This window comes from Melospiza melodia, chromosome 1 (assembly GCF_035770615.1).
Source record: "Melospiza melodia melodia isolate bMelMel2 chromosome 1, bMelMel2.pri, whole genome shotgun sequence".
Classification (NCBI taxonomy): domain Eukaryota; kingdom Metazoa; phylum Chordata; class Aves; order Passeriformes; family Passerellidae; genus Melospiza; species Melospiza melodia.
The window spans coordinates 49,189,437-49,207,809 of NC_086194.1; the positions used below are offsets into that span (position 1 = coordinate 49,189,437).

At 37.4% G+C, this 18,373-nt stretch overlaps 1 protein-coding gene across 26 annotated transcripts in view; it reads right to left on the reverse strand.

The window, feature by feature from the left end:
• The window catches only part of ARPP21 (cAMP regulated phosphoprotein 21), a 361,236-nt gene that overhangs the window by 98,570 nt on the left and 244,293 nt on the right, over positions 1-18,373 (reverse strand). For 16 of the 26 annotated variants that reach the window (XM_063157213.1, XM_063157201.1, XM_063157239.1 and 13 more), the window contains 5 exons: positions 5,701-5,869; positions 3,869-4,068; positions 3,428-3,469; positions 2,990-3,022; positions 2,026-2,115 (listed from right to left, as the gene is read on the reverse strand). In XM_063157213.1, coding sequence (XP_063013283.1) covers positions 2,026-2,115; positions 2,990-3,022; positions 3,428-3,469; positions 3,869-4,030 — 327 coding nt within the window. In that variant the 5' untranslated portion in view covers positions 4,031-4,068; positions 5,701-5,869. Of the gene's footprint in view, positions 1-2,025; positions 2,116-2,989; positions 3,023-3,427; positions 3,470-3,868; positions 4,069-5,700; positions 5,870-5,960; positions 6,061-18,373 lie in introns of those variants that run through there. The other 10 variants (XM_063157311.1, XM_063157385.1, XM_063157356.1 and 7 more) reach the window with 3 other exon arrangements.

The following is an 18,373-nucleotide window of genomic DNA, read 5'->3' on the forward strand; positions in this document are numbered from 1 at the left end:
TTCTCAGATTTTTATTGATTTTTCTCAATAATAAAATACAATGTTAATAAATACATTGATACAAGTATAGTGAACAACAAAATAGATTTTCAAATTGCAATAATAATACACTTCTTGGTCTATAGTATAACATTAAAGGCAACATTTCTTTTAAGTAAGGACATAGTGAACCATTGGATAAGCACTCAAGATCAAGTAATACAGGTAAACAAGTTTTTTCCCTATACAGGAAAATGAAGGCAAGTATTCAAATATAAGTACAAACATCAAGTCTGCAGTACAATCCATACTCAGTGGTTCTGGCAAGGTACCGTACATTCTCTGATAATTAATTCCCTGTGGTTTATAAACCATTAAGATAAAATAAATATTAATTTTAAAAAATCCAAACCAAAAATAAGCTACTTCTCCTGTAAAGTGAAAGCAAAACAATTTGGTTGGCACAAAACTTCCTGTATCCTTCAGCCAGCCCGGGGAGGAGCTGCAGGTCCAGCTTTCCATAGCAAAGTTGAGCCACATTCATAAGTAAAAGGTCAGCAAAATGGTAATTCCTATCAAATTAATGACATCAAGCCAATTGCTTCCTTAGCAAACACGATGGGGTCAAGGGAGACATTTCATCTCTCATAAATATTTTAAGATGGTCAAAGAAATCCTTGCTGAGGCTGGTGAGTCAGGTAAGACCAAAGGCTGTGAGAAACAGGAACCCCCCCTCTGCCTGGTGTAAGGATAGGGATTTAGCCTCAACACCTGCCAGTCTCTCTCTAGTTTAGTACAGGTCCTGTGCAGTACATTGTAAACTACCAGCAATGCTTAATACAATCTCTTTATACTGTTCTCCTTCTCATTCTCCATTAAACAATAGAAAATACAAACAAAATTGGAACAAAAGCCACGCATTTTGAGTAATGCAAGTCAAGCAAAAAGCGTCTACCTACAACAGAACAACTGATAAAATAACCTGCCCATCTACTGCATAAGCATCATTGTAGAGCAGAAGAACCTGCAAATGTCCTGCTGCTAAACAACTTGGTTTTTGGTCTTTCAATAAAATTAAAAAAATAGAAAAACCTCTCCTTACTCATGAGCTAAGAAGAGAGACAGATTTGTTTCATTTCAAGTCAATAGAGGAAACAGTGAGAAAGTACACTTAAATGTCATTTTTATTTTTGTGCTAAGCTCACAAGAAGCCACTTACTCAAGCTCTCTCGATGGCTGATTTCAGTTGCACATAAACATCTCATAAATTATAGGCAGTGTTCGTCATATTTTGGGTTTTAGTTAGCTGGGTTTTTTTAAGCCTAGCTCTTACTAGGCAAGCAAAGAGGAGTAATTGAGGCTTAACTTTTGCTTTTTGGTGTACATTCTGGAGTTAGACTGCAAAGATTGTCATCAGTATTATTGTCTGAGGTGAGGAGTGCAGAGGACAGAACTCTACCAGCTGCTGGGAATACAACACCACCCGTACAGATAAACTCAAATACACGCTTTTTGATATAGTTTAATTTACACCAAGAGTTTAAAAAATGAATGCCACTCAGTAGGAGGCATCCTTGGCTCTACCAAGGTATTTTAGAGAATGAAGGATCTTTGAATTTTATGTGAAGGGGGACACTAATATGAACTGAAGTCTTAGAGGAACCACAAATCAGAGCATATTCAAAACTGTATTTGGTGCAGCCTCGAAAGAGATAGCCTTAGAGAAAAGAACATATTAATATTCTTTTTGATTGTTACTATTTATTTAAATTTTAAAATCTGAATTCTTTTGAATTCTTTTCCATTTGCTGAAATTTTCAGGGGGTCTGGAAAAAAAAGCAAACAACACCCTGTGATATAGTATAAAACTAGTATTTCAAATTAAAGTTCACGCTAAACCGATAAGAACCATAAAAAACACGTTCATTGTTGGATGTAATTTTTTCCCCCAAGAAAGACACTGTTAAATGCCCAATTAGGTAACACAATCATGCAACTGGAGATGGAGGTCAACCATGCAGCTAACAGCAATGATTGCAAGGGTACCTGGTTGTCATGAAGATTTTCTGCTCCCGGGCGAGGGGTTGACTCTTCACACACAGCAAGACTCCGCACGAGTTTTCCCTTAGCTCCTGACTGAATGAGAGAGAGAGAGAGAACAAAACAGAAAACACTACTACTGACCCCAAGTCATATCAGCTGTTCCCAGATAACTATTACCCACCCAGTCTAAAAAAATGGATATGCCTGGATACAACATGGATAAAAAAGAATTCTAAGCAGCAAGACATTTGCCACACAGGGAAGGTGGTGGGCTTCTTTTTGCCTTTATCATTTCAGCTACAGTTCACTCACTACCACCAAAAATTGTAACAGCAAAGAACACATAGTCCAATACTGAAAGCCATTTAACATAAACTCAAGGGTTCCTTTTGTCATTTGGTTTGGGGTTTTTTTGTTTGTTCTGGGAGTCCCTACCCTTCTTCAAGTACTATATATCCAAGAAATATGGACAATAAAATATGCGTGTATTACAGATCTGCACTTGAAAAACTAAAAGAATGTTTTTAGGGTTTTATTTTTTCTAGAAGCTCCTTTTCACACCTGCCCCCACCCATTCCCCCCTTAGGGAGCTAGTCAATCTCTGTTTCTTTAAGTCAAGATTATTCCATTAAAATAAAATTCCAACAGAAACATTAATTACTAAAGCAAAAGGGGTGAACGTTTTCCTTTTCCAGTGGTGCATAGAAGCACACATGCTGTCTAACACAAGGACACAGCAAGCCCAGCGGCATAAAATTATGATGGATAAAGGGAAGCTTGACACATTATATCTGGAGGCAGTTCTCTGCCTTTGTGTAAAAGGATATAAGTAGGGGGCAAGAAAAAACCTGCAACACTAACAAAAAGCTCAACCAGAGCTTTCTACAATTTTGATTGTAGAAAGACATTTAACTGAAATTCTTCATCCCACTGTGGCATGCAACTCCAAACAGAGATGGACCCTTACCTTGGATCTCTTTTTCTGATTTGCTCCTCGTTTCTGGGTATAGCAAAAAAAGAGAAGCAATTATCACTTCAGTGGACAGTGGGCATGATGAAAACATTACCAATAAACAGACTAAATCACTTCTATCTGATGTTTTAAATCAGTTGCTGACTGCAAAAGCAACTTCCCCAAACCCAGTTTAGAAAGCAGGGAAAACCAAGAATCATCTCTGTTCATTTTCATTCGTTTTACAAACAGGTAAAACACTAAACAAGAGAAAACACTACACTGTGTTCTGTAATTTTGCATATAATAAAAATGTAAGAAAAGGTATACTTAAGTTAATGCTCCCCCTCTCCAAATTCCTCTTAAATTGTGGTCTCCCCCTTTATTTTTTTATTCGATTGAGCAAAAAGGATTAAAAACCCCTCATCCGATAAAGTCTTCTTATCAAATTACCTTCTTAGGCTTTGCATTACAACTTTTTGTTGGCAGTAACACCTACAAACCAAACCACACATTAAGTAATTATTCATTAGTATTACCTGTAAATTCATGAGATCAAGGTAGTTTTCTAAATCCCCAAAGAGGGAAAACAGTCAAATGTCTCACCAAGCTTTAAAACAGATGTCTAGAAATTAACTTCTCAGAAAAAGTAATAGCATGGACAGCAGCCTAAAGAGCTTGAAAGGTATAATAAATAACAGCATTTATTTTATAGTGAAATAAAAGAACACAAAATAAATTAATAAATTAAAAATTTAAAAAGGAAAAAATAGAAATAGTCTCAAAATCATAAGAAAAATAGGGGAAGTGTGGGCAATGAAAGAATTCACAGAAATGGAAAAGCAATGGTAACACATTGATATTTAACACGCCCATTCACTATTCCTGTCTTACCTGCAGCTCTGTCTTGGAATCACTGAGCTTCTCCTCCTCTATTTCTGAACTTTCAGATTTATTGAGAACACAGTTGTCCGGGTTGGCTTCAGAGATGGCAGTCTCCTGCTCTTTTGCAGCTTCTTCTGCTGTCTCTTGGTTCAATTTACCTTGCTCAGACATTCTTCCAGACAGAAATTAAAATAACAAGATTTGGTGACCTGAAAGGTCAAGATACCACAACACAAACACACACACACAAAAAAATTTGGGGTGAAATTTATTTTTTTCTTTTAAGTCCTAATTTCAGTTCCTTTGATAAACAAACCAAAATGTGCAGCTCAGAAGTGGAAAACTATGTACGTCCCAGCTGAAGAGATGCACTGAATCAACAACACTGGTTAACAGAATTGTGTCAGGTTAAGCAAGCAGATATGAACAGTCTTTGTGGAGAGCAAATTTAAGGCAATGTTCTGTGACTCCCCAGCCCAGCCCCAGGACTTCCAAGGTTCAGGCAGGGACAGTGAAGGATTCTCTACTACAAAGCTCAATGGTACCAGGCAAAAAGGATCCATTCTAGGTCTCTGGCATCTCGATGCTCCTCTCCTCTTACATTTTTTTAATATTTTCTTTAGCCAAGCAAACAGAAATAAAAACCAAGCATGGGCAACAACACTGGTTTTAGTATTCAGCCATGGGTTTTATGCATAGCAGAAGCCATGGTGCTCACTACCACTATAAATATATATTTATCTTTTTTTTAAGAGGTAATAATTCAAGATAAGTATGAACTCTAAATTTGACAATGAAGCTCTCAGGGTCAACATTTTCAGGGATCAAACCAACAGCTCCATTATTAAAACCTTGAGCCTCTTCCCAAAACCTATGCACTCTTCAGTACTAGGAAAATTGTACAGAAAGCCCTTGGCAGGTACTTCTAATGAAGAAATCTCAACAGAACTGCATTTACTCTCAGCTTACAATAGGGTTGTTGTACAGAAGTTTAAAGGCTTTTCAGAGTTAAAGCCTATTATTTTCTCTCTCTTTCTCTGCCCCCAGCTCCCTCCTGAACACTCCCCCACTGATCAATTGTCAAAGAAGACTCATGAATAATTTAACTTTTCTTTCCCCATCCACTTGTCTTAGGAAGCATCTTCAAGAAAAACAACTGTATTTGAAATGTGAAGTTATTTCAGGAAGGGTCTTTTGCAACATATTGCCACTTCTCAACAGTGAAACGGCAGCTATGAAGCAAAATCACACTTTGCCATCTTTCTTTTTAAAGTTTGAAATTAAACATTCAACAGAACCAGTATAACTTACCTTTATTTTTTTTAAGCCATGCTTTAAGTGAAAAAATCTAAACCATACTGAGTTATAAGCACTTACTTCTCTCACTTTTTGCTTTTGTTTTCACATTGTAAGCAAATACAATTTTCTGTATAATCTTCCAGTTTGAGAAGGACTGTGAACTTCACAAGAAATCAAGCTATAACGTTCATAAACAAATTGAATGGAATATGAAACTAACCTGATGTTTGATTTGCCTTTCTGTGAGCTAATTTGTGATTTTCCTGTCTCCCACCGCTCTCCCCAAGAAGGCCAATGATTTTGGCTATTCCGCAGTTACAACTGAAACTTGAACTGCTTTGATGAAAATTCTAAACATGAGTGGCGAGACCTTTAACTGGTCTGTTAAATAACCCTTAATTTGATAAGGATTCTCATCAAGAAATGCACATGCATGCACAAGCTCCTCATGGGCAGATGAACCTGCAGCTCATCCACACCCTTTACACAGTGCTCACAAAAACAATTACACTGGAATCAGCTGCACCAAAGAAGCCGTTTACCTGAAAAACTGCTATAATTCCAACTGCCTTTCCAGAGTCTTCTGTTGGTCTTTGCTGGTTAAGTCCACACAAATGATCAACGGCAACGTGAGTCCCATGTCCCCATTAGCAGTCCAGAGTGCCAATCTCCATGCTGGTCCTTCGCAGAGCTTGACGCACCATAGTCAACCTGGAAAAGACGAGAAATAAATAACACCGGCAGTGACCACGGCACAAGGGAGGGGTAAAATGGACAGGACCAGATTTCTAACGCTAATGACCAGTTTCCAGCAAGTCACTTTCACAGCTTGATCCAGCTCCACCTGTCTCAAAACTGCCTGCTTCTTCTCTAATGAAGGCTAGAGCCGGCTGTTCAAGTCATAACAGCTCCTACGCAAGAAGCTAAAATTAACAATTGCATTATGCACCGAAGATTACTCATTTCAATTCTAACCTTTTTTAGCGAATTCCAGCACTTTTCATTAAAAAAAAAAGCATATATACATATTTATATATAAGCTCATCTGTTTGCTTCAACAGAAATCAATGAGGGAATGAGGAGAAAAGATTTGCCTGCTTTTTAGCTATGGCTTCTGCTTCAATTAAAACTTCAACAGTCAAGCACTATTGAAAGAATAGCTAGGTGGGTGCTTTTAGAAAGTGACCTGCTTTACCAGGGTAGTGAATTGAGATGTTCATTTAATAAGCTGAATAAAATTTGAAACTATCCAGAATGGGAGGAGGAAGAGGAGGAGAAGGAAGAAATCCTATTCCCTGAATAACATCTGCCAAAAGAAATTCTTCTGAAGTATTTTGTGAGGAGGAAAAATGAGATTTCCAGGTTATGGCTTGAGAAATAAACCTAAAGAAAGAGTTGCCTCAGCAATGCAACTTTTACTGTTCATCAGGATTGTGTTTGCCAGCTGAATAGCTGATTTAACAGAAAAACGATCATTTTAGGATGAGCTGGACTCATTTGCAGGCCATGGCCATGTGCTGAACTGTCTTGATACAACAGGCAGCTCTTCTCAAGACTTGCATGTGAGTCAGGGTTTAACAGTCAGTGCAGACACACAAAACCAGCAAACAGAAAGCACATATTCTGCTGGGGAGGGGGGAGGAAGCCAATCAAGAATAACGGGAGATGACTTTCAGGTTTTTTGATTTTATCAGACTCCCAGTTTCTGCAGCACATTTTACATTGTGCACGGCTGCAATTGCCACACAGCACGTGTCAGCACACTGCAACTTGCCATGTGAAAAGAGCTGATATTGCTGCACCAGAAGTGGAGTTTAGCCTCTCACAATATTCCAGTCCTGCTCCCTCTGGGAGCTCTGGCATACAGAGGAGATCAGCAGGCAGCTCTGTAAACTATCACCGCCATCCTGCAAATTTATAAACACAACTATTTCTTTTCCTCAAACCATTTCATAATTTGTAGAGAGTAACAGAAAATAAGCATTCCCATTAGGTTTTTGGCATTTCTTGCAGGATATTTTTAGAAATTCTAGCTCATTAGAAACGTAGGCTCACAATGGGAGTGGAAGAACACCATGGAAAACTATGCCCAAGTACTCAAGCACATGCCAATGTATCCCATGGAGCCAATACTCAGCAAGCAAAGAGTGAATAAACCACTGACTCAAAATCCTTTCCTCACACCCATCTTCCAATGACTGTTTCCCCCACACTTCCAAAAGAGAGATGGGGGAGGGGTTAGGAGAGGGAATCAACCAAAATCAATCACAAACCAAAAATCCCAAGGAAGTACAATGCATGGAGGTTTCACCTGGAAAGCAGCCATCCAGGAAATAGACTGCTGTAATCAAAACCTTCCAAAACCAACAGAGACACAGATATCTGTACCAAAATCAGAACACACACAAATTTTTTTTCAGAACTGCCCAGTGTGACCATTTGTTGGGAATTAACTATTCATAAGACAGACAAACAGAGCAAAACAAAAACGAGACAACAAACCAACCAACCAAAGGGTATCATATGCAGCAAGGGAACAGATCTGCCAAGACTTGGTCTTGTGCACAGATGCTCAATATCATCTTATCATGTTTTACCCAAGGCAAATTTCATTATAAAATGCGTTCCCCATATTGCTACATTTAAGATTTCTGAAGACAACATCATTTTTCCCTGGCAATGTACAAGAAGACCACAGAATCTTAAATTAAAACAAAAAAACCTGTACATAAATTTCCCCAAGAAAACACAAGCAAGTGGAAAATAATCTTACAATGTACAGCTACCTTCCTCAGACCCAGAAGAACAATGTCTGTTAGGATGATTTTTTTTAAAGAAATCCTTCATAATTATCTTCTGGGAAACGAAAAGAAGGCAAGAAGAAGTGAGACATATAGCAATCAATTCCAGCTCTTCACCTTCCCTGAATATAGATTCCTCCTCCTTTATTAAGCAATTTAGAGGTGATGACTAATCATTTACATACTACAATACGTAAAATACACTTCTGGTTGTTTGGGTGGGCTTTCAGAGGGACTCAGGTTTCCATAAAATATTTCAATGAGAGTATAAATAGCGAAAAGGAATCAGTCAGAAAATAGCCGTTAAAAGGGAGACATTTTTGTTGGAAGTGTGTCTCTGTTTCTCTTATGTTTCCAGGATATCTCGTTATTCAGTGATGAATGTACTTTTTACTATTGTCAGTGCTGCAATGACAGCACTGCTATGGAAAAACACACTGGATTATTCTCTTTCTTGCGCATCAACAGAAATGTCAGGGATGATTTGACTGTCAAAACCTCCAGTACCGAAGTGACGCAAAAGGCTGAACAAATGCACTTCTGTTTTTGATCCTCAGGTAGAAACCACAAAGCTTGTTGCTAGGCAAAAACCACCTTCTTGATATGCAAGGGAGCAAAATCTCATCGGGTGTTGGGATCTTAGCAGTCTATAGGAGCTTGCGGCAAAATTTCAGCCCCTAAATCCTTAAAGCAACTTGAGTATTGCACACAGCAATATGACAGAAAATACAGGGACCCACCATGCCACTTGTAGGTCCACTTTAATGGAAATATGATCTGTTTGTATAGAATTTATAAGCACCAGCTGCTCAGCATACACTGTGGGATGGGAATGATGAGAGGTTTTTTCTTAAATTCTTTTCCTTTTAACAAGATTTTCATTTTAGAAGCTGAAGGTACTACTGAGCTTGAACAACTACAGTCAGAGCTTGAAGAGAAAGGATGGAAGAAGGCGTGGATGGTCACATACATTCATACAACACATACCACGCAAATTCCAAGAAAAGTCTGTGGGAAGGAATACAATTAATTTAATGCAAGAGTTTAAAAACTATACCCAGAAGAACTGTCAAAAAAAAAAAAAATGGAACAGAAAAGCAAGCAAAGGTGTTAGAAAGCCCTATGCAACGAGCACCTGAGAGCTCACCATCAACTGAAATTCAGGAGAGACAACTGAAAAAACCCTCAGAGGCCACTACAGGTGAGCAAGCCCCTTTTGTATTATGTATGAGGTGTTTTGATGGCCTCATAGTTATGCATGGTGAAGCAGGCATTTCAAGATCATTACACTCCCAGTATCACACATGTCCTCTCTCAGGGAGGAGATGAGCAGGCTTTAAGGCCAAAGAGCATACTCTTAACCACGAGCAGGCAGCAGCAGGCAGGACAGAACTCTGATAGAGTGAAATCCAAGGGCTTTTCTTCAAATAAACCTGCCAAGCATAGAGGTTAAAGTCATTCCAAAGCCTGAATACTGCCTGCTACTGAAAACTTGCTGACACTGGCCAGATCTGTGAGCTAAGATCCTTCTCATTCCATCATGATTCTCCATTCTCATGAATGGTTTGCAGGTATGACTCCACAGGCTGGCAGCACAGTTGTCAGTTTCCACTGTGTGATGCAAACCTCACCCATATGTATCAAGAGAGGTTTGACTCATTATTGCCAAACCACTCATCAGATTCCTGGAAGCTAATGGAAATGGTCTCTAGCATTATCTTAAGATTATCAGTAGGCACAACCCTCAATTGTGCCAGATTCTCGTGTCTTAAACAATAAAATTCATGTTATTTGACACTTAAATATTCTTGTTTCTACCATGAAAAAATCAAATAAAATCTCAGGTTTCATAATGAAAACAAAAGCTTCAACTCTTTGGTGTCTTCAAAGAAAACATTCATGACATAAAATGTATTGTTAAAAAAAAAAAAAAAATAAAAAAACCCAACAAAAACCCCAACAACAAAACCCCAAACAACACCTCCAGCAAACATAAAAAAGGCAAGTAAAATAAATCCTGCAGTTTTAGATCAAACACACTACTACCCAGTTGTCCATCTCCCAGTCTTTAGGACTAGTCCTAGTCCTAGTCTTTGCACCACTAGAATGTGTGCTCCTTTTCACTGTTTTTCCACATTTCCCAAAGAAAAACACAAATGCACTTGGAAGTCAGTGCATTAGCATAGCAGGATAATAACCTATACCAGCTCTCATATCAAAATGCTTTATTATGAAAAAAAAAGTCACCAAGCTTAAAGCTGTGAAATGCATGGAATCCGACAAGTTCACCAATTGTTAAAAGACTGAAGACTACATCTTAAACAAATAATTTTGCATTGTTTTTAATTGAAGTGTTTGATGTTGTATTTTATTTCCCACCTCCTCCTCCTCCTCATACTGTCCCCTCTTCATCATCACTAAAAACTAAATAGTGCGATTGCCTACATTTTCTGCTCCTACATGCCACGGACCTTTGCAAATGAAAGGTTATTTAGACTCATTTACTGATGGCACTTTACCAGAGACTGTCAGCAGATGCTATTTTTTCCCCATGAGTTGAAAAAACATGAGCATCTGCATACAAGCAACAGCGCAGAGGCCCCTGACCCAGCTTAAACAGGCCAGAAATCAACCATCAGTGGCAGGGGCAGCCAAATTTTGACGAAAACAGGGCAGACTGAAACACACTGAACTAGATTTCAAATCCTATACAAAAAACAGTTGTCTCTGAAAAGAGGCAATTGGAAAATATGCAGCAGCCTCCCAGATGAAACATCTATCCTGGAATGGCACTGGCTCTCCTCCCAATCTGCATGTGAAACCCAGTATTTACAAATAACAGCAAGGATTCTCGAGTTTAACAACCAAGGAAAAATCCCAGAAGCAAATCAACTTTTTGTGGCTTACACCTGATTCTTTTTTTTCAAAGAGATCCTCTTGTTACTAACAGATTGCCACCAATATTTTTCCACTTTAATCCCCTGTCAGACGACCTCATGTCAATGTCATCATCTTCAGACAAGTAATAATGATGTTCCCTCCAGCTTGTTATATTTCTGCAAAGCTAGAAGCTTTACTCAGAAAAATAAATATAGATGGCCTATAGGGAGACTCTGCTTTGTTTTAATACTTAAGATAAGGCTGGAAAAAAAACCCAACTCTTTTATCTGTCACAATGATCATTTGAAGTCTTCCAGGATCAGCATGAAAAGATAGGAGGCTGAGTGATCTAGCTAATAAATGTCAATCACACAACTTTTGTAGGAACTGAGTAACACCCAAACTTTTAACAAGCTAATCAGATGTACAAATCAGCACTCCTGGAATGAGTTGTTTGCTTTAGAACAGCCTTCAACACCACCTCATGCATTTCAAACACATATGCCAAATTTTCTCTCATTCCCTTACAAAACCTGACAAATTTCCCTAAAATCAAAGTCATTAAATTAACTGGTCTCACTGTTAGGTGGTGGAAAACAGCACAAGACTCATGAGTCCAAAGAGAGAGAAGTGAGGTTCCAAGCCATCCTCAATGCATGCACATCTCCTTGAAACACACAAAAGTCATTTTCCTTAAATCCTGTAATGGAAACAATAGCCACCGTGAGCAAATACACAATTCAAATGGAAAGAGGGAGCAAAACTCATCTTCCCAGATAATCAGGTCTATTTCTCAGCTGCTGAAGATAATTATATCACAAAGTCCTCTTTAGAGACCAATAGCTTTATTTTATGACTAGAGGATGTCCAGGGAGGATGCTTTAGTAATTTTGCTGTGAGGATATTCAAGAATCTCACAGCTTTGCCAGGACATCATCTCCATTACCCCACCGTACACATCAAATACTTTACACATTTTTCTTACTGTGCCAGTAATTGCCCTCCAGTTTAATTAGCTTTCTTGATTTCACAATAGTTTTGTCTTTCTGTGGGAATTAACTGCATATCACCTCATCATTTGTTGTTAGGTTTAAAGAAGCCCATTCCTTTTAGTTGCCAGCTAAACGGGTCTGCATTGTTTCCATCACCATCCACCTCTAGTCTGTATTTTTATTTTTTTTTTTGCCAATCAACAGTCTGCTTCATCATTTCCTCCCTTGTCACCAAGACTACACTCTGGACACGTGTTCCTCCACCCATCAACACACAGTGGTGAATGCACAAGAGGAGCTCTGTTTCCACAAAATCTAAAACCAGTTTAAGGACAATGAATAACACAAGGACATCCCAGAAGGAATCATTTCATATCATTTCAATATGAAACCCTGATCAACAGCACAGCCTAAATGAACCTGGGCTCCCTGCAGAGGGGTCTCAGCAGCGCTGAGGGCAAATCAGAGCTACTGTAAACAGCCAGAGTGTGGGAGCCACCACTGAATTGAACTGAATTGATGAGGCTACAGATACCCAGCACAAGCTCAGTGAGATAATTAAAGCTGCTGGTGTGATGTCATGACACACTTCTATGCATAATGAAATCTGGTGGAATATACAGTTTACACCAATTTTAATTTTTAAAGAATATAAGCATATGTATGAGTTTAACACAGAAGTTCTTGAAACATTTCTTTTTCTACAAGTCAAACCATCCCTACTCTTTCTTCTTTCAATGCCTTCTCTTTGCCATTTCAATCAGGTAGCTACAGATTATGACCATTTTGCTTTACACACAGAACTACAAGATCAACTTATTTCTTTACTCAGCTCCTCCTAAAGCTTAAGGATTTTGCTAGAAGACCTAAGCACTGTGCCTCTGCATTTTGAGCATAGATGCCTTTGAAGAATTCAGTCGAAGCAGACTGCAGGTAATGAATGAGTAGCCAGCTAAGCCATCCTTCATCATTCACTAATAACCAAACAAAAAGCAGTTGAGTCAAAGGAGGGGAAAAAAGCCCACAATATCCCTAAAGAAAAGAAACAAAACAATTTCGTACACTACTAGCACAGTATTTTAAAATATATAACAGTGAATAGATGGCCCATAAATTAAGAGCAATTGCTTTACATTTCTTCCAACATCACCAGGGGATGGAAGCATAAACTGATGAAAATACATCATGAACTGACCAAGTATCACTGAGTTTCACATGTGCTTGTCCTGATCTCTTTCTTTCCCAATTTATATAATAGCCCCTATATTTCATCCTGCCATTTCTTGACAAATTAGGTGCATTTTCACTAGCACTAGCTTAATTGGCAAATCCTGAAAGAAAATAATTGCTAAGAGCAAAGCAGCATTACACTGATGAAACAGACCTGAGCTTAACAACTAGAATTGCCTTGGCACACAAACACTGACTGCAAAACAGCAAAAAGCTTTCATATAAGAATTGACAGAAAAAAAATTACTTTATTTTCCTCCAAAAGTCTCTTTTGATTACCAGAATTAAACATAGCAGCTAATCCTGTTTTCCTAAGGCCATTTTCTGAAACAAAACCAGCCTGCAGCTGAAGTAAAATTCTTCATTCCAGAAAAAAAAAACAAAACAACAAAACCAAAAGCAATAAAGATTAAAAAACAAAATCAAAAAAACACCACCATACACTATGAGACAACCCTTCACATACTCTGCTGCTCAGAAAGGGCAATTATACTTTCCAAATTCAAAGACAACTCATATCAAGCTTGTTTCAATGCTAAGTTTTCTAAGCTCATATTCCAGCCAAGTCTCCTCTATCAAAACCCACAAAGGCTAGATAGATCCTTTGAGAGTTCCCCATACCAGATGGTTTTATACTTTTTAATATATAATTTTATTAGTTTTTCTTTATCAACAACGGAACAGTCCTAAAATTTCTTTGATTGTGTTTATCAGAAAATATACAGGCATACAAATGCTCTGTTGATTACTACTTTTGTACAGTTTGTAGACTTGGGAGAGCAACACTGACTGAGAACAGTTTACATGGACAAAGTCTTATCAAGTACACTCATTCTGCTACAAACTGCTCTTCTGTCTAAAATCTTGCAAGATTTGGACAAGATTTTCACAGTTTTCAATCAAGTCTGGAGATGGTCTGTTTTTAACTCGGACTATCTAAAGAATGGTTCTTTTTTTAACATCAGATCAACATGCCTTTTTTCTCATTATTTGAATATTTCTCATTATTGGTTCTTCTTATTCTGAAGAAAAAGAAAACTAAGGCAGAGGCATTATTTTTTGGCTCTAATACTACAGAGAAACTATAAACAGATATAATAGATATAAAAAGCTGTAGGAAAATACATTTTAATGTATTTAATATATATATTTACATTTGAATATAGGCTATTTGTACTTTATGAAAACACAAAAATCCCATTTGTTGGTTGCAATTTTGTCTGGTCTCAGGCAATGCAGTTAAATAATAAATACAATACATTACAAAAAGAAGCCTTAAGTATGCTATGGATTTTATTCAATACTCTGTTGCCATGGTTTCAAAAGGAAATTAAGAAAAATGCCAATTATAAGTATAAATTAGAAGTCAAAAGGCCTAATGATTAACTGCATGTTACAAAAGCCAATGAAAGCATTAGACATTTTTGCATAATGCTTCAAGCACTGGAGTGCCAAAGAACTTCAAGTTATGCTCACTTGTAGAAATAAAAGACAAATTGAGCCTTATAACTTTTGTCACTTCCCTTGTCATGGCAAAAAGAGATTAAAACCCATCCTAAAATATGTATTTTCCTCCTTAGCAGCTTCAAGACAATGTGTTACACATTGCAATCATCTGCTGAACAAACAAAGGAAGACATTCAACGATGAAATACCAGCCAGGTATTTTCAATGTCACCCCCATGGCCAGCAAGAGGAAGAAATCCTCTTCAGAAATTGTTACAATAGTCAAGAGAAAAAAGGCAGAAGCTCAGGTTCACAGAACAGGCAATGCCAGTTCACAGATCTGCAGCTCTGGCTTCTGAAAAGATCTTGCCAGAAACCCTGTGGTTTCCACATTATGTTTGCCTTTTCCAGTGGGTAATTCCAGGCTCCCTGTGATATTGTGAACAAAAGAAAAAGCAGAAAAAGTATTTCAATGCCTGATTGTGTTTTTCAGGAAAGAAATTATGATATATTTATGAGAGAGATAAGCAGTTTTGTAAAAAGCATAATTGGCTACTGCACATACACCCAGCCAGAAAGCTTCATGACACATGAACTAATAAAAGAGCAATGAATACCCAAAAGAAATCAAATATTTAAGCCAATGTCTCCAAGGAATATGTTCTATTAAATTCAAACTAGGAAAAATATATATATTTAATCCAAAAGGACATTCAAAAAACAATCAGAAAAACAGTGAGCTTTTCCAGTACTTTAAATCTTGTTATACAGATTGAAGCCTCCAGAAGTTCAAATATGATTTAAAAAAAAAACCTCCTATAATATCAAAAATTGTGTTTACCTGCAGTGAAACAATCTGTCTTACTTGGCACTAGAAACCACTAACTACATCAATGATCTAAAAATACTGAGATTTAAATTACAGGAGAGAGGTGTGGGACCAAAGCTCTACAGCCTGCAATACATTTGATTTCCACTGCAGAATGGCCATATCATCACATTTTTTTCATTGCTGTGCTCAGTAACAGGGAAAACAAAAATATCATTATCAAGCACAACACCAAAATCACAGGGGAGAAGTTATTGCATGAAATTGACGAAGAAAAATGTAGGTGGTAGGAATTTATTATGATATATATTAGAGACAGCTCTATGCTAAACAATCTTTAAAGTAAAGATGCATTTCCAGGCTTGAGTTGCAGTCTGGCCCTTAAATGAGACTGTTAAATGGGACTTTCATTTTAAAGTTTTTTTGGGGAAACAAAGTTCATAATTCAAGAAGGTATCTCTAAGATTTCAGAATTTAATGAGTACTTTGAAACTTCAGTTGCCCTAATTTAGCTAAAATTTCATATTGGCTGTTATGGTGGAATTCAGCATAATCCAGGTTACTCTCTTTTTTCTCCTTTAAACATTTTGTAAAATTCACCTGTGAATTACGGTTTTTTCACCTATGTACCCATATTTAGAGTCGAGGCTGACCTTGCCCTTTCAAGAACTGAAACCATCCTGTTGTGTAGAGCACAAAGTCTCTTTGGTTAATTAGTTCTTTGCATGTAACGCTATGCCATTTGAGCCTCAGGATTTATTTTGATACCTTCAAGATTTTCAAAGGCTGATGAAACATGACACAACCATGAGAAAGGGCAAGTCAATAACCACTTCTGTCACAGTAATCCCAGTTCTCCTCAGATTTGTGATCCTTCTTGCAAATCAACCTTCCTAAAGGAAAAAACAAAAAACTTTATCCTCTGCATCCTTTATTGTAACATGCCAAAGTGCAATGGCAAAGATTTATGACTTTTTCTTCTGATGCTAAAACTTACGCGCCTGAGAACTTTATGCAAAAGACAATATAAGTAATCTACTGTGTGCTTTGCTTAATTCATGACACACTCTACAGCAAAACAAATCTCCTGATCAAATACCGATTAAAATCCCTTATCTGCTGTTGAATTTGAGACACTGAGAAGAGGGAAAGAGAACTGCAGTTTCATCCAGAAAAATAAAGCAATTATACTATTCAAAAGACAGTCAGTTTGCTACAGTAAGTTTAGTAAGTAGTACAATATCTCAAAATCATAAAATTATGACATCCAGTTTATAAGTATTACTTTAAATTAATAAATAAATATAAGATCAAGCACACCCTCTCCTTCCCCCTCTGCCCCAAATCCCTAGTAAATATGCTCTGTTTCAAAATGGGGTTAAAACACCCAGGGGCTTGTTATGTATAGGTGCTGACTATAAGTAAGCTCACCAATATTCCAAATTTTAGCAGATGCCATCAGAAGCAAGTGTAAATAACCACACCTTAGCAACTCTGCTAGAGAATCACTGAACTTTCAATAATGCATGACTTTAAAAAAATCCACATGATTGAGTGAAAATTTACAGTCCATTACAGAAATGGAAAAATCCCAGTCAAAAATATAAAAAATATTCATTACTATAAGAAATATCTCTTTTTGACTGAGTAATCACCTGACAGTATAAGTTATGGGCATATTGTAAAAAAATTGAGAGGATTTGAAAAACTAATTTTACAACAAAATATATTTGATAATAACTTCAGCTGCCAGGTAGTTTAGCTATTTTCCAAAATAATTCAATTAAAATAGCTGTATGTTTGAGCAACCTTCTCTCTCTTCTCCTTAAAACCTCATATTTCAACTGTCAGCTGATTTTCAGTACACTGATCAGAATTAACTGGGCTGAAGTTTTTTCCTTTTGCTATTGCCTAGCCTTCTATGCTGCACAGGTGATTTTTCACTGCTCTCAGAGATGAGCACTGGCTTTTATACACATGCACCATATACACATAATAATCTGACAAGTTTCATTTTCTTCCCCTGGAAATCCAAAAGAAAAGAAAACTAATAAATCTGTTGCATGCCTTAAAAATAAAGTATCTAGCAGTAAGTTCAGTTCTGGAATTTACTTTTAATTGGATTCATAGTTGTCTCCAGTCTGAGAAGCTGTGGGTACACTACAGGCTGTCTTCTAAATAGCAAAGTAACACCTTCAGAAAATATCCATTATTTAGGAAGGACCAAGCATAGGTCCATCAGCAACTCCTACAATTACCCATGCAGTCCAATATGTTAAAGGCTCAACAGCACCCAAAAAACTAGGCTGGATTCAAGTTGAGAAGTGGGGCACAAGAGCCCTGATCCTCAGAAGCTCCTGCATGCATGGAGACCTGAACCAACCTCAAGCCTGTGATCTCATTGTTACACCTAAGGGATACTTCTTGCATCAGACAAAAGTGAAATGGATAAACCCCCAATGAATAGCAATATTTCTCTCTTCTTTCTACCCCTCTTCTGAATCTTGGTTCTCCTGAAAGAGCTTCAGAGTTAGACAGCCAGCTCATGGAAAACAAATGCACAAGTTAGTACCTCTATGCTAGTACAGGACCATAAAAATAGTTGGGTTTATCAACAGTAAACCCCACCCTGACCTATAAACAAGGAGTCTTGAAGCTGTGTGAGTCAGAGCTACTCACACAGCACACTTTCCAACACCAATTCAAGATTGTCAGCAGCTGCAAAGATAACACCTCTGAAGCCACATAAAGCTGTAACTATTTTTAAAGCATTTCAGATAGCACTGTGCTTCTAAGGTTTAATTTGCCATTTTAACTAGAATTAAAAAATTAAATAGACTGCATCCTGTTTGATGAGAGAAATACTTTTTAAACTGTGTTTATCCAGAATCCTCCACATTTTTACAGGAGCTGCCTGGGGCTACCATGATACAGGAAGCAAATCCACCAAAATGAGACAAGAATGTGGTAAGGATATTTAGGGAGAAAGTCCAGTCTTGACTAAAAACATAAAATACCTATCATGATTATGTTCATC